This window comes from Zea mays, chromosome 3, assembly GCF_902167145.1.
Source record: "Zea mays cultivar B73 chromosome 3, Zm-B73-REFERENCE-NAM-5.0, whole genome shotgun sequence".
NCBI lineage: Eukaryota > Viridiplantae > Streptophyta > Magnoliopsida > Poales > Poaceae > Zea > Zea mays.
The window spans coordinates 9452073-9476463 of NC_050098.1; the positions used below are offsets into that span (position 1 = coordinate 9452073).

Sequence of the window (24391 nt, forward strand, 5' to 3'; positions counted from 1 at the left end):
TAAACATATGATGTTCTATATGGCAAGAGGGTACCAAAAGGCCAAGTTTTATATGATGTGCTTAAGGGCTTAGAATAGGTGTATGGGAATGGTATGGGACGGTGAGAGGGGAAGGAAATCGACAGAAACACATGGAGTTTAGTTTGGTGCCATAACTCACCAATGTAAATAGTTTAGAGAGCTGGAGCTGTTGAGGTCTTTAATAGGGTTTAACAGAAGTCCAACTACACTAACATGTCTCCCAATCCTTGTGCATGAGCACCACGTATGGGGAAAGCATATGGAAGACAAAAGATGTGGCCAATTCCTTTTTCTGCATGTGGGACAGCAAATAGGCATCCAAGCAGCTGAATCATCACAGGGATGATTTTTACATCTCCATGTTTATTCCAGGCAAGGTGGAGTTGTAGCAAGTGACCCCCCTTCTAGGAAACGAGTTCCTTTAGTTAGCACACACCAGAAACACCTAGAGTAGTTAGTGGATGGAGATATGTTCAGGGATTTGGACTGTTCTGAACTTCTTCAGTTCACTACAGAGCCAAGTTCCTCCCCTCTTTTCTCCCATTTCCATATAATAACAGGCCTATCTTACTTAAGCAACTTGGTGCACCAACTATAGGTCTTCAACTTTACTATAGTCTTGCAGGGCTAATTACACAAGAATCAAAAGTTAGAATGCCCCAAAGTCGACCTCGATTCACTGAAACTAAATTCAATTAGCTGAAATTGAATATGTGTTACTCAGTATGACATGGTACCTCTGAGGGCATTTTACTCTCTAATTTGTTTAGCACCAAACCTCACATACCACAAGAAGTTTGTTCCCCTTCCTATGGTCTACCAACTTGGCATAAAAACTATGAGTTCGAGCTACTGTAGTCTCCCCCGTTGACCTTCTTTTTTAGATAGAATCCTCAATGAGTGGAAAGGACTCCCAGACTTGCTCCGCAGTACGAGCCCCATACAGAGCCGCGCCCTTGTGATATGATAAGAAGAAAAGGGGCCAGGCCACCCTCTTTTCTTTTCCGCACCAAGCCGTGCCTTTTATATGATGTGCTTAAGGGCTTAGAATAGGTGTATGGGAATGGTATGGCACGGTGAGAGGGGAAGGAAATCGACAGAAACACATGGAGTTTAGTTTGGTGCCATAACTCACCAATGTAAATAGTTTAGAGAGCTGGAGCTGTTGAGGTCTTTAATAGGGTTTAACAGAAGTCCAACTACACTAACATGTCTCCCAATCCTTGTGCATGAGCACCACGTATGGGGAAAGCACATGGAAGACAAAAGATGTGGCCAATTCCTTTTTCTGCATGTGGGACAGCAAATAGGCATCCAAGCAGCTGAATCATCACAGGGATGATTTTTACATCTCCATGTTTATTCCAGGCAAGGTGGAGTTGTAGCAAGTTACCCCCCTTCTAGGAAACGAGTTCCTTTAGTTAGCACACACCAGAAACACCTAGAGTAGTTAGTGGATGGAGATATGTTCAGGGATTTGGACTGTTCTGAACTTCTTCAGTTCACTACAGAGCCAAGTTCCTCCCCTCTTTTCTCCCATTTCCATATAATAACAGGCCTATCTTACTTAAGCAACTTGGTGCACCAACTATAGGTCTTCAACTTTACTATAGTCTTGCAGGGCTAATTACACAAGAATCAAAAGTTAGAATGCCCCAAAGTCGACCTCGATTCACTGAAACTAAATTCAATTAGCTGAAACTGAATATGTGTTACTCAGTATGACAGGGTACCTCTGAGGGCATTTTACTCTCTAATTTGTTTAGCACCAAACCTCACATACCACAAGAAGTTTGTTCCCCTTCCTATGGTCTACCAACTTGGCATAAAAACTATGGCTCAAAATCTCATGGATCAAGCACAACAGGGCTCAAAATTTCACAAAAACACACTGTCAGGGTTACCTTAGTCTGACCTTATATGATGCGCTATTCGTTGGAAACTCAGAATGATGTGCTTGTTTCTCCTTGTTTTATTGTCCTCTGCTGCTAGTACTTCTTTAGTAGATTTCCAGTATAGCCCGGAACAACAAGAATGTATAGGCACACCAGGCCTTGGCTCTCAGAAAAGCCAGTAGCAGAGGTCGGGCAGTCAGATCTTAGCCTGTCACTGAAATGTGGCGAGCTGGGTATGCAAAGTTGCTGCTTTGCTAAAGGTTCCAGCCCCCTTGTTTCTCAGATGAGTCTCAATCGGTACTGGGTGATCGAAGACTAACTGCAGAACTGACTACATTCGGGGCTTGAAGTTCAAATGTGACTTACCAGTAACTTATTTTGGTTTAGCTTGTAATGATACAAGTATACAAGGAAAAAAATCACATCTGTAGTACATGGGTGAGCAGATGCACTGGTTAGGACACATTCAACATCAAATGAGAAGCTAGAAGAGTCACAGCTGCAAACTGCTATGGGGGCAAGCAAAATCAAAGTATCCCAAGGATGCATAGATCTCCTGCAGGTACATATTTGGAAGCTTCAGGGCTTTTGAATAAACATCTGTTTTCTCATGTTGTTAAGCAACACGATGTTACATGCAATCAAATTTCATAACTTTATCATGCTCTGTTTTAATGTTCTAATTATGGCCATGCTGATTCCAGGAATTTCATCATCTGATAGATGGCAATATAGAGTTTCTTGTAAAGTTGAGAGATTTGGTCATTGATGGGTACAAGAAGGTTTTCAAGATTTTTTCCAGAAACTTGATGGGCATTTTCATGTGCTTTCTGGGAGAAGCAAAAAAATTCCCAGGAGTCAACTGTTACAGAGGTATGTTGTGTCATTGCCAATCACTTGTCCACTGTCCAATGTGAAACTTCATAATGAAACAATTATGGCTTTTGTCACCTCTTTTAGGAGCTAGCTTCTTTTTTCTGAGGTGGTGCTCGTAGCTACGAATATGGACCACCTTTTGTACCTGGAGAGATATGTCGGCTATATCGTTCATCAGGAGAGAAATGCTTGCACCATGTAGGAAGTATTCTTTATCTTCTGTTTTTTTTCATTCTGTTTTTTTCATTGTTACTGGCCTTTATGTAGAGGTTATATCTCACTGGCCTTTATGAATAAGAGGAGCTGTGTGTTTATGTAACCTTCTTGGGGAACGGTATATTAGATATCTTGAAAAGGAAAGGAGTTTGAAAAGGAGAAGATTGTTTCCCCAGATTTCAAACAGAAGTCAAGAAAACAGTTTGGATTCGGTTGAGGTTAAGACAGAGGCAAAGTCCACAAGCAAAGTTTCTGGACAACAAGAGCTTGGTCCATCCATAACACCATTAGGGCTTCGGTTGGAGGTTAAATCAATATACTTCTTGTTTTTATGATAACTGTGTTCTGATTTTCTTGAATTCTAGCTGTTCCCTACAAAATCATAACCTTGTTTTGGTGCAGTATATGATATGTGAAGCATCAAAGAAGTCATCTCAGCTTGTTGATTTCCTTGTGCATAATAGTGGGAAGAAAATAATGGTGTAAATACATGATGACCTAAAATTTATGTTTGGCTACTTATTCTTAGTTCTATGTAGCATTGTGCTAACTTTTGAATCTTCATATCGTGATAAATTGCAGATATTTTGCAACATGTGCTTGTGTAGATTATTGGGCTGTTGTTCTTCCACTAATTAACTCGCATAAAGGTTCTCCAATAATTGCTTCCCATGGGAAGATGAAACAGGTTGGTAGAGCAAAGCACTGTTTTCACGCCACACGTGCTCTGCCTCGTCGTTGACGTCACCCTCCATGTGAGCTCGTGCGGCGTGCGCGCGGGGGGGGGGGGGGGGGTCTGCGAGCGCAATGTACTCGAGCTATTGGCTGACAAGAGAAACCTGTCTTGTTCCGTATAGGCGGACGACAGACGAGGTGTACACGCAGGGTATCGCTGCTGCCCGAGGACGAGGAAGCGGAGAAGCGGGCGCAGGCGCGGGTCCGGGAGGACGAGGACGCGGATCAATGGCCATGAGGCCGCTCGCACGAACGCACACATGTTCTACAAGATGCTCACGACATCCGATACCAGCACACACATCTTTAGAAATATAGTGTTCACATACAGTGTTGGCCGAGTTCACAGACATTATACCAACAGAAATAAATTCACAGTACAGCTATGGCGTAAGGACCTCCTTATAGACAATATTCTTTGTGTATGTTACGCCATTTATTGTTGACTTCTTTTCCACCCCCTTCTTCATTTTGTCATCAGTGACTGGAATTACAAGTACCTTCACATTCAATCGAGTTGTGGCCCTTGAGAGAGCAACATATAGCTGGCCATGAGAGAATACTGGTTCGGGCAAGTACACAGCAACATTAGGAATCGTCTGTCCCTGGGACTTGTTAACAGTCATGGCGAAACTTAGTCTTACCGGAAACTGCTTCCTTTTAAAATGGAAAGGGAACATCTCGTCATCAGAAGGGCACAGGGGTATACGAGGCAAGAAAACCCGCATTCCAGCATGCTGACCAAGGACAATTTCAGCATCGATACTATTTTTTTGGAAACCACGTACCACCAGCCGTGTACCGTTGCAAAGTCCGTTAGCAGGGTCTATATTCCTAAGCAACATGACTGGGCACCCAATTTTGAGCTTCAGAACGTGCGGGGGTAGTCCATTAGGAGTCAGCGTGTTTAGGAATTCCGATGGATAATAGTTATTAGGATCGTCCACCGCGGTGTCAAAGCTATGGTACATCATCTGCTCCCGTTGGAAACGATCGATCATCCTCATATTTATCATATCAACCCAATCGTTCCGAGTAGTCAATATTGCTCTTGAAGTGATGTAGCTTGTATTAGACATGTTTTCGTTTAGACTGGGGTAAATGTCATCTATCAATCTGTCAAGGTCGCGGTCATCACCGGTATATGGCACACATACCTCATCTGGAAGACGAATATCACCATCGTTGTTCACTTCCTCAGTTCCACCACCGATACGCAACAAATATTCTGCAAACCATGGGTCGCTCTTTGCTCTCATGTTGCGGACAAGCTTTAGGTGGCACATTGATTCCCATAGGTAAGAACTCCGTAGAGAGGCAGCAACTATCTGAGCCCTTGACCCTTTACGTACAACAGGGAGTACTTGTCTGAAATCTCCCCCAAACACAATAGTCTTCCCACCAAAGGGCAGATCAGGGTGTCCCATGATATCACGCATGCTGTTGTCCAACGCTTCAATTGATTGTCTCTTAGCCATTGATGCCTCGTCCCAAATAATGAGTGACGCTTTCTGTAGCAACTTTGATGTCCCACTTTGTTTCGTGAAGGTACATATAGCACCATCATCAATAGTAAGTGGTATCTTGAAGCGTGAATGGGCAGTTCTCCCACCAGGCATTATGGAAGCCGCAACCCCAGATGTAGCTGTTGCAACTGCAATCTTGTCCTGACTACGTAGCACCGCAAGCAATGCCTTATACAGATAAGTCTTTCCAGTACCACCAGGCCCATCCACAAAGAACACACCGCCATTACTGGTGTCAACAACAGATAAGATCTTTTCATAGGCAGACTTCTGCTCCTCATTTAGGGTTGCTTGCAAAGCAACATCTTCTGCCGTCGCCTCGATAATTTCCTCCTCGTAAATCTCTCTATCAATACCTTGTGAATCGTCATATCTATCGATGATAGCAGGTAGAGGGAATGTCTTTATGTCTTTACCCATTGACTGCAACATGTTTCTAATGTCAATCAAGACCATCTGCTGCAAATGGCTTTTGCTCTGAGTAATACGATGATAATCCTCGGACATTGTGTCAAGGTGTCTCTGCCACAATTCGGCCACATCATTCGGCTCGCAGAAAACCAGTATCGTTGCAAACAACCTCCGTAGCGCTGATGGCATTTGGTAAAGAGCAGCTTCATTGAGACACTCATCTATTGTGTTGTCTGCTTCAAGTAATCCCCTTCTTTGTGCTGCCTCACGAAATGATGGTAGTGTGTCACCGTCTACTGTCCTTAGATCCACATAGGAGGTAGCACCAGTCACATGGTTTAGGAGGAGCCGAAGATAGAAGCGCTCCCCTTCAGATGGTAGAGCAGAGACGATTCTACCGACTTGTCCACCCGTATTTTGTTTCCTCCTTTGCCACACTTTGCCCTGCTTCCAAGTGTACCACTCAGGGAAGTCACGATACAGGATGCCCCGAGCCTCCTCGTACAGCTTATTCGCCTCAAAATATGCTGTAATCATTGACCTATCAGCACCTGGACGGTTGACGACTCGCTCGACCATTTGTCGCTCGTGAAACGTCACCATGTGCATGTTTGGAAGATGGAGTTGCAGCGGCATCACAGATGGAGAGTTTTGACTAAGCTCAAATCCATATATCCTCCATAAGGCTTCCGGAGGAGTCACCCACCTTGCATCTCTATACTGTTGTATCTCATCTACATCACCATTTTCCTTACTCGCATCTCTCATAACAACAGACGCACGATCATGGCCTTTGTATATGTATTTGAACAGGTACTTAACAGCCTTGATGCTCCCACACGCCTCAACATTGATGTGACAGTTGAAGAGCCGAAGGAGGTAAGGGTTGTAAGGGACAACCCATCTATTGTCCAATTCACATCCTCGAACCTTTTCCTTACGTCCATCGTCACGACGTCTGTAATTAGGATATGAATCCTTCCCTTGCATGGTTGCCTCACGGAAATGCCGGGGGTATTGATTCTTGCACGATGCACGACCCTTAGTGCATGGGCAGTTAGGGTTTAGCGACCCGCACGGGCCATGCATCATATGCTTGATAACCATCTTTCGCAGTTCAGGGTACTTGTTGGATGGGATCTCAGCTGAGATCAAAAGGTCATACTGTTCAGGGCACGTGAGCTTGTACTTCCTTTGCATGATGAGTAGAAAATGGGCATGTGGCAAACCTCGTTTCTGAAATTCCACGACGTAGACGTAGGCTCGGACTTTACCGAGAATATCCTGTTTAGTCAACCGATACTTTAGCTCCTGTAGTTTCGCATGAAAGACACGCACTACAAGATCCGGACGATCTTGCGGTGTCTGTCCAGGTAGAAGCTCTCTCCTTATCTCATCCCAGTTAGGGTTACATGTCATGGTAAGAAAGATGTCTGGTTTACCAAACTTCCGCACCAGAGCCATAGCATCCATATATCGACGTCTCATGTCACGAGGACCGCCAATAAACGACGGTGACAACACAGTTCGCTTTCCAACCTTCTCTCCTCTAACATCTCCATCTAACATGCTATCCACCAAGCCCTGGTATAGATCTGCCCTTAACCGATCCTGGTTCTTACGTATGAAATCTAAACGGGAGCTCTCAATCTTAATGTATGTGTCGACCGCGAACTGCTGGAAAAGCCGTTTACCATGAAGTATTGGATTGAATACCCCTGGACGTATCTGGAATTTGTAGCAGTAGTAATCACGCACGGACACACATAGATGGGTAGGAGGTTCTGCATACGCAAGAATCGATTATTTAGTGATGTCGAAAACATATTTATTAATGTGAACAACTTAGAAATTACAAAGAAACAACTAACCCGCATCTTCATCATTTGCATTATTTCTCCTATGCGTCGCCCGGTATGCATCCACTTCGTCCATGGATACACCAACCTTTGGGATATTTGCATGCCATCCAAGTTCACCTCTAGGGAAGAACAGTGGATATGATAGCGCATCGTAGCATCCATGGTATGAGCGGATGCCATGACTTGACCTATCCTTCCCATGTAGCATAACACTCTTGCTGAACTGGCCTCGCCGTTCGCTCCCCTCGATCCAGACAGCGGCCACCTCCGAAGTGAGAGGTGTGTTATAAGTCTTCTGGTTCAACGTTTGGTCAAGGTTCAATGCGATGTGATAGTCAGCAAGGTTCTCAACATGACCCATGCTCCTAAGGTGCTCAGAGTACGGATTTCCACGAAGTATGCCAACTATCTGTTTAATAACCTCTTGGTCTTTCTGAATCTGATCTTCACGACACTTACGGAATCGATGCTCGAGACTGGGATCATCATCGTAAAAGTAAAGCTCTAGGTGTTTATGCTCTGCCCCACATTCACTACCGAATGACTTGATATTATGGTACATCATGCCTTGTGCACGGAATGTGTATATACCAGAATCCCGCATATTAGTTGTCATACTGTCGAGGCAACAGTACAGGGAAGTGAAAGAAAAATGGCCATTAAAAAACCTGATGTTATCACGAAAGTGCCTAGCATCAGAGTCTGCACTATCCCACAACCTCCTGAGCTGGGGAGGAGTCTCTAGTGGGGCTAGCTCAACCTTCCCACCTCGACAGCAAAACCCAGGTGGCTCATACTCAAACTTCTTCGCGGTGCAATAACCACAGTCGGGAACGTGCTTCAACATATGTGTTTCTTCAGGGATGTTACTGTAGACCTTGTCGTACGGGTCAGGCACATCAGTGACAACAGATTGATCTTGAGTACCATCTTTCTCGAAGTCCTCGTTAGTGTCCTCATCTGATATTGTTTTGGAAAAGAACGATTAAGACATTTGAAATTAGATACGCATTCGTATTGTAATATAAATTGACATAAGTACATTTACCAACGAAAATATATCCCTCGTTCTCATCATTATCCTCTCCGAATATGACACCCTCATCATCGTCATCAACTGGATCGTGAAAATACAATCCAAGTAAAAGACATGGCATTCAGGGTTGAGAAAATATATAACCTCAATAAAGATTTGTAACAATTACCATTGGAAATGAACCTTGGGACCGACTGGCTTTGCTCCAACCCACTTCTTTGTTCGACCATGTTTGCACTCCCATTTGTTGCCACGATCGCACTTTGGCGTGTATTCCTATATTGTACTGATGGAAACACACGTTTAGTCGGACTACATTTTATCGTCGCCGTGCAAGATCCAATCAAAACTGGTTAGTATAATTACCAGTGTTGTTGATCTCTATAGTTGAACCGGGTTGTGTCGAATCATCCATTTGTCCGACGTCACTGATAGTATCCTCAGTCAAAGTAGCCACGTTACGTGCAATGTTTGTTTCAAATTTCTTGTTTTGACGGGCTAAGATAGCTTGTCTTGCACCACGCAGAACATGATGTTTACGTCTTAGTGGCTCAGTAGACATATCGGGTGAACCGACATCCTCAGTTTGTGTTGAAGCTGGCATGAAAGGTGTACTGGTGTATTCAGGGATAACCCAGTCGCATGCGTTATCAGAGGATGAATCAGGTTCCGATACATATGCTGTAGGGTGGACAACCTCAGAGGTATATGTTGGGACCTCCATGGCAATGGACCCCTGATTCAAAGTGCTAGCTTGCAGTGCTCTACGTTTTCTTATGTACTCTAACTTTCCCTCTTTCCGCCTTGGTGTCTGATTATACAACCTAAGCTGTTCATTTTGGTCACCTATAAAATATGAACACAATTATTTTCCAATTGTAGGTTTATGCGCAGATTTAGTAATTAAAATGGACGTTTATCATCACCTCCTGACACATTGGGCATCACATTGTGTCCCTTGTTTCGTTGACGTGCTTCACGACGCTTCCTATTCTTCTCGTTTTTTTGTTCAATGGACATCGCTGCATATCTTTCCCTATCCCTTTTCCTCTTACGCTCCTTAGCATCGACCATTGGTCCGAGCAATTCATTTTGATCACCTATAATGTAAGTTTGTGTATTAGTGTTCCCTACTTATTACGTTTCGACGATGTATGGTCAGTTTTTGTATTGACCTTTACCTCTAATGATAATGTTAGAGATGTCTGTGAATGGTTTGCGACCGGCATTATGTCCCATCTGATCTATAACAAGAACAGTACCCGAGAAAACATGAGCATAAAAATAATACTGCAAGAACCAAGGGTGAAATGATATGACTTGAATAAACCAAGCGAATAGAAGATCAAAAAAGATGCCCTTGGTAATAGAGGTTATAGAAACATGCATCATAACCGAGAGTAAAGAGATAAGACCTAGAGAGAGGTGATAGGAGAACGATTTTGGTGTCCGTATAAGATATTTTATTATATTCCAAGTTTGAATTGCATAGATGGATATGGGTGACGCGCTAAGTAATTGTTTTCATAAATCTGGTGATGTGGAATATCTTCCTAGAGCACGCCTAGCTCCTATACATGGGCTTCGGTATACCGAATGTACATTAAATTTGTTCCGAATTGGATCTGTATATTTGACGTAATTTCACGCGCAAAGTTACGATTTTGATGTGAAACATGACACAACATTAAACCAATATAGTGTTCTAAATGGAAAACGTACGGGCTAAACGATTTGATGTTCCACTTATTCATTGATATGTCCCAGGAGAACAAAATGTTTTACAAATTGTGACACATGTAAGTTGCATCAATAACAGTACATGTATTCCATCATAAAATTCAGATTTGCAACAGTTACAGACTCTATCTACGCCTTTGGTCGTCAAGATATCTAACGGCAAACTGACGATCGTTCCGCGCCACCAAAGCCTTTTGAATTGCTGCAATGAGTGCAACATTTAATCACATGTATACTCAGTTCACAATATAATGAAAACAAGTACATAATTTTAATGTAGGTAATCTTAAAAAATACTTACGTTCAAAATAATGGGTGTTGTGATGAAACGGTTTGAAGTGTATTGTTGTATGGTCAGTTGATTCGAGACACTCTAGAATAGCATATTTAAATATTCAATATGAATCATTATAAAAGAAAAATTAGTGAATAATGTGTTTGCAAGGCGTAAACATATGTTGTACCTTGTTTTCTGAACCGCCGAAACATGGTCCCAATTATGATGCTATAATTCTCATTAGCCAACGCCCAGCGGAGTGCATTTTTGTTTAGTAAATCACCCCAAACTTTAATGGTATGTAAAGACCACCTTGTGACATTGATTTTGTGAAGAATAGATTAGTACTAATAGATTTAACATCATATCGGTAATACATTAATGGAATGTACCTAGCATCCATTATAACAATCTTCCTGAATGTACCCCACATTGTGCGATGGATTGTATCCAAGTGGACTACAATAGCCATAATGTCTACAAAAAGCACAATTAAATATGGATTAATACTCTATTTTGTGTAAAAGGAATTTTTATTAGGGTTAGTAGATCGATATATTCTTACCAACTAAAGTCCTGTTTGGCAGCTCGGCAATATCATCAAGGTTCAAGAATATATGTTTTGGAAATGGCGGCATTTGAACTGGGACAGTGTATGGCTCTACGACAGTTTGTTGGGTGAAATACAACTCCATGGTACCATTTAGATGTCGAAAATTAAATGCACCCGGATTAAGACCAAACCATACGTTGTGCATCTTGTAGACATGCTTTTCATGGAGCAAACTGTTGAAGTATTTGACTATCTCATACCGAGTAGCAATGGCCTCGATCTTGGCTCCCTAATTTGATTTCAAGACAAAATAGATTGTGGTACGAACATTATATATAGTTATGTAAATGAAACCTAAAGAGGGGATGTCTTACATTGATGTCAGACAAAATGTAATGTTGCCTGTCACGATAACGTGGTTCAATCGGGAATTTAACTTCAACTCGAGCGACAATACTATACTTCCGTTGTGCCCCATAAAAATCGTCATCGCTATAGTCGTCGAACAACCTGAAGCTATATTAAACATGCGACTAAATAACATTCATAAATTTGATAGCGAAATCTTGTGTTAACTATTGTTTATAATATAACTTACACAGGCATCCTGGTTTTCTTGTCCAATGCAACTCTTTCACGGTTCAATACGGCTGGCTCCATCAAAACCTATTATCATTTGACAATAATTTAAACTAAATTGTGATTCTTGTTGCGGTAGCAGATCGAGGCTCCACCAGTTCGCAATACTATGTTTCAGGTGTTTTCTATTGCTTTTTCGTTTTTGTCATTCCAACGGGGAGGCCTCATTATCCTAGCACTACATTTTAGTCTCAGTTTATGAACAAACATTTTGGACAAACCACAGTATATATGCAGCTGGAAGTATGACAGAAAGAAAAAAAGGAACATCAGCTACTTGCAGGATCAGTGCCAAGAAACGCAGCGAAAAAGCCCGCAATCTCCGGCACGCACAGAACGAAGCTTCCTATTATCATATCCACTTAGTTTTGTTCATGCAGGTAGTTAATTTCAAAACCATTGTGCAGATCGACTTTAGTTAATACAATGTTGGTGATAAAGACTATTGTGGTTATGACTATAGCCTTGTAAGGCAGCTTTCTGAAGTGTATGAGTAAGCTTGAAGAAATCCGACAAGGTATGGAACTACCGTGTAGTTGTTTCTGAGTCGTGTTATTGCTGTTCTCATTTTGACTAACACACCTAACTGATTGCTCGTTTGGAAAGAAATTATTGTTTACATGTATGCCATGCGTTGTAATTACCAAAACAAGAGGCAGCTGCAGCTGTTATTACAGGGACTGCTGTTGCTACTACTGCCACTACAACCGTGATCTGGTGAAAAGGCAGAGGGGGTCCGAAGAAGTATGTTTTGCATCTAGATAAGTTTCAGTGCAGCAGTGTTTTTATTAGTGTAACACACCAACCCGACTCTTGTTTCAGGGCCAAGGTACCCACGGAGCAGCCAGTGCCACTGCCACTGCAACCTATTGACTTAGAATAGCCTGTGGATCCTAACGAACCGACATACTACCTCTGCAACCACCTATTTGCTTTGGCTTGTGTTATCAGCAATGGTCAGGGTATATTTTGTATCCATTGCACTATTCCTATAGTAATTAGGGCGTAACCAAACACTAAGTGTTGAGTCTTTTTCATGAGTTCAGGTTCAAGTGTTTACACATTGGACCACTTCATTAGATGCTTACAATGTTTAGCATTTGTGTTGCAAAACTAAATTCTATTTACCTGTTAATCACCATTTATCTATTTTGTCTTGCAGGAGGAAACCAAATTTAAGCAGGCTTTAAAAATAAGGAATCCAAAGAATAGATTGAAGAGGATATATGATACTTGAAAGAGCAAAAAAGTATATGAAGGTGGCGATGAGCTTGATGTTCAGGAACATGATACTGATGAGCCTATTAATAAAAGAGGTGGTTGTGGTGCTCAGACGCTAAATATTACAGTCGATGGCATGAAGATGGTTGCTGAGTTTAAAGCTCCAAAGAAGAAAACTGATGATCAGGATCAACTCCCTGAGCCGGTGGAACGCAAGCAAATTCTCTCAGATGAGAGGGTATTTCCATAATCTCTAATCAGTTCAGCAAGGTATGTTATTTCTTGTATTTGGTTTATTACATGGCTTGTTTGACCAGGGCTTTATAATGTTCTTAAGCGTATAAGTGATGAGGACTGTCTTCTGTTGGGCCTGAATCCCAAATATGTCCGTCCTCATTGGATGATACTTCAAGTTCTTCCTGATCCGCCACCCCATGTTAGACCATCTGTTATGATGGACACCATTTCCAGAAGTGAGGTAAGCCTAATACCAATATACTTCCTATGTCCGAAAATAAATATCTTTCTAGAATTTTCAGACAGATAAGAACGTTTTTCACAATGAGAAGTACAAGAAGTACCCATGATCCTTTTTGGCTACTGCTATTTTTCTTATTTCTCGCTCTGCTCATGTCTGCTCACAGATAATGAGACAAAGGTGACTGAGCAGCTCTTACGTGCCAGGCGCCCAGGCCCAAATGTGCCGACCTCCTGTCGGTGACCCAGTGGCTTGCTTTCTTGTTGGTGGGTCCCTGGTGGCCTTCTGTTGGGGTGGCACTGCCTGCACAAGTGCCCAGCAGGTAGTGTGGCCTGCAGAGCAAGTCACACTGCCTCTGTCGCCCTCCTCCCTCCCTGTCATGCAGCAGGTCCTATGGTCCACAGAGCAATTGTCTGATTGGTTTGTCGGTGACGATGGCTACAAGCTCGTGCAGTATGTATACTGCTCAATCGGGCATGAGGCAGAGAGGTGTTGATAACAAGCAATGCCTTGTTGGAATTAGCCTTGTGGTATTTGCATCATGGATAACTGCAGTCGATGGAAAAAGCTAGGTGTGCTAGAAATCTAAACATTGGAAACTGTTGGGTGCTATTAAAGTGTACCAAAACCTTTTGGTGCTATATTGCTGAAGCCAGGAACTTTGGGTAATATAGAACATGTATATCAAGCTGCTTACAAGTTATATTTCAGTTTCTTGTTATAAGGTTCTGGTAGTTGTGGAGCAAGGGGAGACGTTTGTGAGGGCTCTAGAAGAAGCTGTACCTGAAGATGTGCGTGGAAAACTTACAGCTTATGTAACTGAAATCTTACATTCCAAACGAGAAACTTTCAGTGTAGGTGCAGTGAATCGAGTTGGCTGTAACAATGTAAGACCAACCACTACCAAGACATTGTCCCAGGAAAAGCTCAAAGATTCAGATCATGAAAGCGGGCTTAAGGATGCCAAAATGGTTGATCATAACAGGATTTCTGCAACTGCTTTGGAGGGGGATCTGAAAGACATTAATATGACAAATGATGATAAACCTGGAGAAAGCATCGAATCAGCACAGGGAAAGCCTTCTCAAACTTCTGAACCTGTTGGAACTGCGACATAAATTGGAACTGAGCAGCCTTATAAATCAGATAAAGCTAACTATGGAACCAATGATAGCAGTGAAGGGCAGCATCTAACAGAACGGGACAATGAAATGACTCCAAAGCAAGTTTCTGATGATGAGTCAGTGGTCAGCTCTAATGGGCCTTATAAAGAAAGGGAGCAATCAACAGATGCTACAACAGACCAGAATCTACAATCTAAAACAACAGAAAAGGAAGGTGACACAAGTCGCATAGGGGAAGATAAGACAGCTCATAATGTGAATGATCAAAGCACGCAAGTCTCGAAAATAGAAGAATCAAAACCATCCCCCATTACTGTGACCAGGCATTAGATGCATTAACTGGGTTTGATGACTCGACTAAAATGGCTGTCAAGGATGTTTTTGGAGTTCTTGAAAAGATGATTGATCAAGTTCAGAAACAACAGGATCAACATTGTATTTAATGGCAGATCCAAAAAACAAGGAAGAGAAGCATGTGAGAAAGAGAATTGTGAACGGATGTAACTCACCATACACAAATCATACTCTTAGATAAATAGCATCAACCTCTATATACAGGAAGTATGCATATAAACTTTAGACTACCCCAATAAATACCCAAAATACACACAAGTATTTACACAGGAGTAGATAATAACGTAAATAACAAAAATCTTGTTAAGAAAATCTAGGAACACAGGGAGTAGACATTTAGGAACACAAGGAGTAGATAATAACGTAAATAACAAAAATCACCTCCCATGGTGCAGGATAGATACAGTAGTTTTACATGTTATAGTAGTAAGAAAAATATTTTTAAGATAAATGGAATCCAAATTAAAATTAACAATAGCATAATATTGTGTGAACTGCGAGCACCTTAATGCTTAACACATGTCTAAAGTAGTGAATAGTGAACAGATCAATGCAATACGTATTCCTATTAATGAAACACTAAAAACGCAATCAGTAATAAAATTAAATAAAGCCAAACAGTAGACAGCTTGATACCTTCACCACAAGAGGACCTTAGTAGGTATCCTGACAGACACACCTTAACCCGCAAATGCTTGTCCTTGTCTCCCTTTACAAAATCCGCACAATCTGAAATGTACCAGAAATCGCAGAAATGTGTAACTTGAATAATTCATTGAAAATAACTTTGCAACGACAGTCCAATTTCAGATGGTATTAATTTCTGCTGCAAACATCAAGAAGCAGAAGAGTGGGCCAGATGAAGGTTTTAAAAAACGAAGTCAAAGAAGATGAAAGTTTTGAATGCCCATAAGAAGCTGTACAGTACTTCTCAAAATTTGACTGTCCCAAAGAATAAGACAAATTTTTTCTATAATGGTCTTGATGGTATTTGACCCGCTCACTGCAGCAGTACCCAAATACCATTTATTCCTCTCTAATGTTCTTGATTGTCTTCCATGTCACATTTATTGGTGCTGCATATTTCAAATAACAGGACTGTTTGAAGCGACAAATCTATTGATCGTTTTCAAATAATGGTATTTGTTACCTGTGTGTTACCTTATTTCCATGTATTGTCCTATTTCAAATAACAGGACTGTTTGAAGCGACAAATCTATTGATCGTAGAACTGCTAGCTGGATTGTATTATCAGTTTGGACAAGGAATGATGACAACACACTGATTTCAAGGCTATGGCTCCTACTGGGTATGGTCCAGTTAGAATTGATAGTGGTTACCCTCTATCACATTGGACTGTTTGCAAGGTTTAGGTTATCAGTTTGGACAAGGAATGATGACAACACACTGATTTCAAGGCTATTGCTCCTACTGGGTATGGTCCAGTTAGAATTGATAGTGGTTACCCTCTATCACATTGGACTGTTTGCAAGGTTTAGGTTCTCACATTTTAAAGCTGTCTAGATAAAATGACACCAACAAAGAAACTTAGGGAAAATTTCCTGTACAGCGGTTACCATAGTTATAAAGTTGTCTAGATAAACTGACACCAACAAATAAACTTAGGGAACAATTAGATCCTATCAGTTACCATAGTTCCCTCTAATAGGATTTTCTTTGAATTGTTATTGTTTTGCTTAATTGCTCCCCATCCATACTGAGATGAAGAGTGATGATTCCAACGAAATAAGAATATGGTAAATGGAGTATCATATAAACCACAAGAGATAAACTGACACCAACAAATAAACTTAGGGAACAATTAGAAGACATCAGTTACCATAGTTCCCTCTAATAGGATTTTCTTTGAATTGTTATTGTTTTGCTTAATTGATCCCCATCCATACTGAGATGAAGGAGTGATGATTCCAACGAAATAAGAATATGGTAAATGGAGTATCATATAAACCACAAGAGCTGGCTAATATTCAGAGTGCAGAACTGAGACATGTGAAATGCTAAGGTAACAGGAAAGACAGGTTTAAGGCAATATAATATACATAGGTAACCGAGTCAACTGTTCAATTAGTTCAAGCGAGACAATGTGAATCAATGATTGAACAATGTATATATGCTTGTATCCGGTAAAAGGCAATTGAGACCATATCAAGTACTGCATACATTTCCCGCACACTAAACCAGACATGCTCAATCATGTTGCTCGTTAAACGTGAACTAATCTCAAGTAGTAAAACAGCGCAAGGCTGACCAATATCAAGTACTGCATACATTATCTTTAAAAGATGGCTTCTGTTGTTTGCTTCAGCAGGCGACATCACATAAGAAAATTACCATGTAGTAGGAGAGAAATGTATTACCCGCACAGCCGTCGTTTGCTTTCCCGCCGCGAATGAGGAATGACTGGTTGGTCCAGGCCTGCGCGGTTGAGCAGTAGCAAACGTCGTTCGTATCCGGTGTTGGGGCAACTCCAGCGGCACACTGACGTTGGAATGAAGGTGGCGAGGCGGGGAATCTTAGAGGGCAGGGCGGTGGAATGCAGTGGTGCGGGATTGAGCAGGGGATTGAGAAGGGGTTTGAGCAGGGGAACTAATTGATGAAGGATCCGTGGCGTTGGTTGGCGGATAGGTCGGGGCCGAGCTCGACGGGCGTGCGCGTAGGGAGCGGCACCCGCGTGCGTAGGGAGCGGCATTTGAGGGGAATCCCGGCGGGCGGCCTGGCGGGCGCGACGTGCGCGACGTGCGCGTGGCTACCGCGCGCGTTGGGCGGGCAATCGTGGCTACCGCGCGTTGGGCGGGCGGGCGAGCGCGAGATCTTCGTCGGAGTTTGGTTCGCGGGCGCGGGGACGAGCTGATGGCGTCCGCGAATCGCGGCGGTTGTGCGCGCGGTAGCCACGCGAGCGGGCGGCGGTTGTTTGTGCGCGCGGGAGCCACGGCGGTTGCGCGCGCGGGAGCCAGCGAGCGGGGGCAGCGCGAGATCTTCGTCGGAATTTGGTTCGCGGGCGCGGGGATGAGCTGATGGCGTCCGCGAATAGCGGCGGTTGTGCGCGCGGTAGCCACGCGAGCGGGCGGCGGTTGTTTGTGCGCGCGGGAGCCAAGGCGGTTGCGCGCGCGGGAGCCAGCGAGCGGGGGCAGTCTACAAGTGAGCCTTAATAGTTGTAGAGATTACTACCCACAGCAGACATGCCGGCCATTATATATATATATATATATATATATATATATATATATATATATATATATATATATATATATATATATATATATATATATATATATATATATATATATATATATATAGTTGGTTAGTTTGATCGATATATTTCTGGACGCGGACGTCCTGCTGTTTTTTCCTGACGCTGCCGCCCGCTAGCTAGCTCCTCGTGCTGGCTTTGCCGTTTCGGTGCAAGTTGGCGGCCTAACATGCCCCCACCATATGCAGCCCAAGCAAAGGCTCTGCATCTGCAAAATCTCTCTCTGGTATCTGCATCCACATCCACCAGAGCCGCGTGTACGTGTCGTCCGTCCGTCTTGATCTGCAGCGGCGGTGGCAGAGAGCGGAGGAGCGGCGTGACGATGAGTAGTGGAGCACCACGGCGGGATCGAGCCACATGTAACGTAACGGAATAATCAAGCCAGTGGATGTGTTTGGGACGATGCGCTCCGACTCGACGGACACACAGCCTACAGCAACGACGCGTACGCGGGAGGGGAGAGATGCCCGGCCCTTGCATTGCTTGCCCATCCCGGACAGATCGAGACCGCGCCCCGCACAAACAAGTATAGGCCGCTAGCTAGGCTAGCCGCGCCCGCGCGCACCACCAGGGCCTTGTGAGCGTTGTGTCATACATACGCAGCAGCACACGACGCCGCCGGCCCGGCGCCACCGCGCGCACTCCTAGCCTCGCTCGATCGCTCTCCGCAGCGAGGAGCCGACGACCACGGTGGCCTGGCCGCCATGGACGCTCGCCCGCGCGGCCGCGCCTCCTGGTTGACTAGCTAGCTGGCAGAGGCTTGTCCATCCATTGCCGCGCCGGCGGCACATCATCAGGTGAGTCGCCGTCCCCTGCTTCATTATATTTCCTTGGCTGCTGCTTGCTTTGCTTTGCCTTGCTTGTTCCTCCCATGCATGCTCGCTACTAGCTGGTGCTGGTGCTGGTGCTGATCGATCTCGTGATGGTCTATCCATCGGATATCATGCAGCCTCTTTAGCTGCTAGCTGGGAAAACGATTCATCAGTTCAGTTGCGTGTGTTCTGTTGAATCGATCACCAGCTGCAGACGTAACTGCGCGCTGTGCGATCTTGTTCCTCGATCTCCCTCCTTGATGCATACATATATATATGGTTGGTTTTCGTTACGCACGGGAAAGACGAACTGAATCATCACTATATATAGCTAGCTAGCATTAATATTTCTCTCTGGTAGATAGATTATATGTCTTTCGTTCTGTGTATAAAATTTTTTGAGAAATATAATACACTACGTCGTTGTACGTGTCTTCTGTTAGTCGCCCGTGTGTACGTACCTATAGTTGCTGCTGGTTAGACCGACGACTGAAGTTTTGTACGTATGGAAGAGTAGTAAGCCATGTCGTTAGTTCCTTTTGCCGAGGAGGCGACGACGATCTCCAAGATCAGGATATGCATATGCTCCAGAGCGAACGCGAAAAAAAAAGGAAAAGCGTGCGGCCGGATCGGATATGTGCGCTGACTGCTACTAGCAGCACCGTACCAGTACTCGTCAAGAGGAATTAATTCAGCATCAGGCTCCTTTTGCTTTGTTCCATTCTACAGATCATCATCCATCCAGATGCTTTGCCTGCCTGACGTACGCTTTAGTAACTTGCTCTCTCCATTCTCCCTATCTAGCTTAGCTACAAACCCATCCAAACAAAGCTAGCTCTCTGCTGTGACAGCCACAGAAAAGCCATGCACCTCTCCAGTCCACCAGCACTGACTCCACCACCTGTCTTTAACCGTAACCGTCCCACCTCAAAGCTAGCCGCGCGCTCTGCTGAATTAATTGTTTCTAGGCAGCAGCAGCATTGCGTTCATGTCACGCACTGCCTTTTCTTTTCTTTTCTTTTTTCTTTTTCTTTTTCAGAGATGATGCCTTTAACCTCTTTACATATCCCTGTCAATGCAAGGGCGGCGCGCGCGCGCGCGAATTCATCAGATTCTAGCTATAGCTAATCTTTTTTTTTTCCTTCTTCCATCCGGCCGGCCGGTGCTTTATCTGCACCAAGGCCGAACCTTTTGACGATGCTTTTTGTTCTTTTTAGCATCTGAATTCGAGCACGCAATCGACGCTGCAATATTGTTAGCGCGGACTGTTCCAGCAGCAAGGGCACCGTTTTCTTGGAGTTGGAACCTGGCTCACGCAGCACTATATAGCTAGCTGTTAGTGCCAACTAAATGGCACAGATATATAGCTAGGACGAACACTGGGGTGTTTGAATATATACCTGAGCTAATAGTTACTTACTAAAATTAGTTGAAGATATCCAAATAGCTTTAGCTAATAGTTCAATTATTAACTATTTTTAGTAAACTAGCTAGCTAGTGTGAGCTAGCTAATTCCGCTAACAATTTTTTTAGCCAACCAAATACCAACCTACGTATGGCTGCCTAGCTAGTGTAGGATCATCGACAGTGCCGAAACAGGTGGTGGTGTTTTGCCCACAAAGCAAGGCAAGAAAAAAGCCGGTCTTTGGGGGCGAGCCGAGCCATGCTTTGGCGCAAAGAAACACATCATCGTTTTCGACCGGCGCCAGCCAAAGACGACAGGCGTACGAAACGAACTACGGCGGGTCGGGACGCACGCACGCACACCACGCCCCTCTAGTAGCTTGCGTGTGTCGTAACTCGTAGTAACTCATCTACTCTTTTTTTATTAATTATTGATTGCTTGTTTTGCTTACTACCTCTCTCTGGTCTCTGCGTGTCGGTGCATGCGATGCGTGCAGAAACAGGAAGAAGCTAGGAAGAAGGAGCGGCAGCTCGCGGTGGTAGATGACGCTTGGTGCTGGTGCTGGTGCCGCCGTGGCCGACATGGAGGCCGGCAGTAGCGGCGGGTCGTCCTCCGACGAGCGGCGCGGGCGGCGGGTCACGGAGGACTGGTGCTGCGCCTGCGCGGAGGGGCTCTTCCTGGGGCCGCCCAACCCGATGGTGGCGCGCTACCTGTACGCGCTCATCTTCCTCGTCACCAACCTCCTCGCCTGGACCCTCCGCGACTACGGCAGCTCCGCGATCGCCGGGCTCCAGCGTGCGTATTGATTTACTGTATACCTACCTACCCGTTGCCCATGCCCGTGCCGTGCGTGGGAGTTGGGACGCATCGCATCGCATTGCATTGCATGCCACCGGCAAAGCTGATGATCGATGGGCATGGCGTGTGTTCCTTGGTGCATGCGCATGCAGGGCTCAAGGTCTGCCAGGGCGCGCGCCGCCACTGCCTGGGCGCGGAGGGCGTGCTGCGGGTCAGCCTCGGCTGCTTCGTCTTCTTCGTCGTCATGTTCCTGTCCACCGTGCACACCAGGAAGCTGCACGACTGCCGCAACTCGTGGCACTCCGACTGGTGGCCGGCGAAGATCGTCCTCTGGCTCGCACTCACCGCCGTCGCCTTCCTCGCGCCGTCGCCGCTCGTCCAGCTCTACGGTCAGTAGTACTAAGACTCACACTCGATCCCGGCAAATCCAGATCTATATGACTATATACAGCCTTTTGATCTCGCTGACGACGACGATGCGCCTCCGTGTCGTTCCTCTGAATCTTTGCAGGGAAGGTGGCGCATTTCGGAGCAGGGTATGTTTCCGTGTTCTTCAGCTCAGCATATATCCAGGCTGGCTAGCCATGCATGCGTTAGCTCGTTGCTCCATAGATTATAGAGATGATGCATGGAAGACATGCGTATCCTAACGAGCTCGCATCATCGGAATGAAGCAGGGCGTTCCTGGTGATCCAGCTCATCAGCGTCACCAGGTTCATCATGTGGCTCAACGACTGGTGCCGGTCAGAGACCACCCAGAAGAGATGGTAGGTTCACTTCACTGTCGCCACTCACTAACTGCTCGATCGATACACGATCGTCCTCTCAGCTGCTGCTCCAGATGCCGACGCGACTCACCGTCCATGCGCATGCAATGCAATGCATGCAGCCACTTGCTGATCCAGGCGGTGTCCATCGCCACGTACGTGGGGTCGCTGCTGGGGGTCGTGCTCATGTACGTGTGGTACGCGCCCAGCCCGGCCTGCAGGCTCAACATCCTCTTCATCACCGTCACGCTGGTGCTCGTGCAGCTCATGACCTTCGTCTCCACGCGCTCCAAGGCAAGCAGCACGCGTACATATACATACATGCTCCGTGCTCTGAAAATGGTGGCGTTCATTCTCCACGGCTGGGGCTTGTGGAGACGCATACGTACGGCGGGCTGACCGAATCTTGTTCGTTGGTTGTCGCGTCCTCTTGCGTGGACGGAATTAACAGGTGAAGGCAGGGTACCTGGCGCCTGGGCTGATGGGGATCTACGTCGTGTTCCTGTGCTGGTCGGCGATCAGAAGGTGAGAGATGGATCTGAAATCCTGTCTGTCTGTCGGTCTGTACTGTGTGGCTGCATCGATCTGCAACTAACCAAATAAAAAACAAACAAACACGACAGCGAGCCGCACACGGAGGTCTGCAACAGGAAGGCAGAAGTCGCCACGAGCGCAGACTGGGTGAACATCGCGGTAACTACAGGAGCCAAAATAAAAAGTCCAGTACGCTACTGCTGTGCAGTGCACTAGTCTGACTAACGAACCGGCGTTTCTCTCCGTGTCCCTCTCGATCTGGCTGGCAGAGCTTTGTGATCGCCGTCGTCGTCATCGTGGCGGCGACCTTCTCGACGGGGATCGACTCCAAGTGCCTCCAGGTGCGCGTGCCCGCAACTCCCACACACTTGGGCTCAACAATGCTGTACTAGGTAGTGCGTCGCAGTGGCACGTACTGGAGCTGATCGACGAGAGTCTCGTCTGCTGCTGCCTGGGATCCCTCGCAGTTCAAGCAGGCGGAGGGGGAGTCGGAGGAGGACGACATCCCCTACGGCCTGGGCTTCTTCCACCTGGTGTTCGCCATGGGCGCCATGTACTTCGCCATGATCTTCGTCGGCTGGAACGCGAGCCACACCATGGAGAGGCAAGCGAGCTCGATCACAAAACGGGTATGATATGGTGGTCTGAATATGAATACGGTCTTATGCCATGAGATCGCCGCAGGTGGACGATCGACGTCGGGTGGGCGAGCACGTGGGTGCGCGTCGGCAACGAGTGGCTGGCGGCAGTCGTGTACAGTGAGTGACCCTCAACTCAACTGCCCTGCCCCTCTCTTGCTCGCGGCCCTCTCGGACCATGGCCGCCATGCATGCGCTGCGCTTACTGATGGATGAACGTACGGACCGACGAACCAACGAATGAATGAATGAATGCTTTTGCTTTTGTCGTATATACGCAGTATGGATGATGATCGCGCCCGTCATCTGGAAGACGAGGCAGGTGGGATCGTCGGCAGAGACGTGATGACGACTGAGCAGCTTTCACTACTGATATGCTGACGAACACTACCCAGAATTTACATATACATATACAGATCGACCCGAAAGCAAATGAAAGGGTAAAGGACGACAACGGGGAAGATGTGTGGTGCGAGCAAAATTTATAACTGCTATGCATCGCCGACAAATTAATTCGCATTCCTGGATGCACATGCACTGCTGCTCGGGTAGTTTTTTGCTAAAGCCCTGATCGGAGGAGAACGCTAATGGCTAATCCGTCTTGCATGCAGTGAAGCCGCTCCACTCGGTTGAGGAAGCGCATCGATCTCGTTGTACTAAATAAACCATCTCATCTCATCTCATCTCAAATACACATGCGGGGTTTGTTTGTTTGTTTGTTTGTTTTGGGCGGACCTGATGACAAAACTGTCTAGTCCGAGCAGCAAATATCCGGACTCGTACGTCGGCCTGAGGTTTGGATTATTAATTTGCTCCCCGGCCGCAGCTGTCTCACTGTCTGGCAAGGTGCCAGCATTTCCAGTACTGTTTTGCACTGCGCCATGGTCTTTTTGCCTGTCAGCATTAGTAAACTCATGATGGATTCGGTTCTTCTCGAAGTTTCGATTCGGTTATTTCGGTTTTTTTAAAAACTTCGGTTATCTAAAATCAATTCCCAAATCAGTAAGAATATTTTCGGTACTCGAAAAGTTTGGGAATCAGAATTTCAGTTTGGTTCTCGATTATGCTCGCACTACACCAAACATTTACCAATACGTTGAACTTGCAAATATTGATGCCATGCTTGCTGCGTTTTTGGGAGGCCACAAGCTGAACAGCTTCGCTTACAAACCAGCTAATGGGACCAAGGGTGGGATCCTACT

At 45.2% G+C, this 24391-nt stretch overlaps 1 protein-coding gene and 1 long non-coding RNA gene across 6 annotated transcripts; one reads left to right on the top strand and one right to left on the bottom strand.

The window, feature by feature from the left end:
• Nucleotides 1–10847: 10847 nt before the first annotated feature.
• On the bottom strand, nucleotides 10848–11613 carry LOC109944918 (uncharacterized). Its single transcript, XR_002268298.2, has 4 exons — nucleotides 11523–11613; nucleotides 11161–11437; nucleotides 10988–11072; nucleotides 10848–10907 (listed from the first exon to the last, which is right to left on the bottom strand). It is a non-coding gene; the product is annotated as an uncharacterized lncRNA (long non-coding RNA).
• Nucleotides 11614–18480: 6867 nt separating this feature from the next.
• On the top strand, nucleotides 18481–24014 carry LOC100192587 (uncharacterized). 5 transcript variants are annotated; one of them, XM_020549440.3, is made up of 12 exons: nucleotides 18481–19032; nucleotides 20949–21247; nucleotides 21403–21639; nucleotides 21762–21786; nucleotides 21928–22017; nucleotides 22140–22311; nucleotides 22469–22542; nucleotides 22641–22710; nucleotides 22821–22892; nucleotides 23019–23155; nucleotides 23236–23309; nucleotides 23471–24014. In XM_020549440.3, the coding sequence occupies exons 2-12, from the start codon at nucleotides 20995–20997 to the stop codon at nucleotides 23533–23535; spliced, it is 1269 nt and encodes a 422-aa protein (XP_020405029.1). In that variant the 5' UTR covers nucleotides 18481–19032; nucleotides 20949–20994; the 3' UTR covers nucleotides 23536–24014. The 5 variants fall into 5 exon arrangements, with proteins under 5 accessions (XP_020405029.1, XP_035821518.1, XP_020405030.1 ...); XM_020549441.3 differs by lacking the exon at nucleotides 18481–19032 and adding an exon at nucleotides 20143–20849; XM_020549442.3 differs by lacking the exon at nucleotides 18481–19032 and adding an exon at nucleotides 20143–20771.
• The last annotated feature ends 377 nt before the right edge of the window (nucleotides 24015–24391 follow it).

What these genes read in the sequence shown, in the direction of transcription:
- LOC100192587 (XM_020549440.3), top strand. Translation starts at nt 20,995, where the DNA reads ATGACGCTTGGTGCTGGTGCTGGTGCCGCCGTGGCCGACATGGAGGCC. An exon ending in GCCGCTCGTCCAGCTCTACG is followed by an intron (nt 21,640 to 21,761) that starts GTCAGTAGTACT and finishes GAATCTTTGCAG; the next exon opens with GGAAGGTGGCGCATTTCGGA. An exon ending in GCGAGCCACACCATGGAGAG is followed by an intron (nt 23,156 to 23,235) that starts GCAAGCGAGCTC and finishes AGATCGCCGCAG; the next exon opens with GTGGACGATCGACGTCGGGT.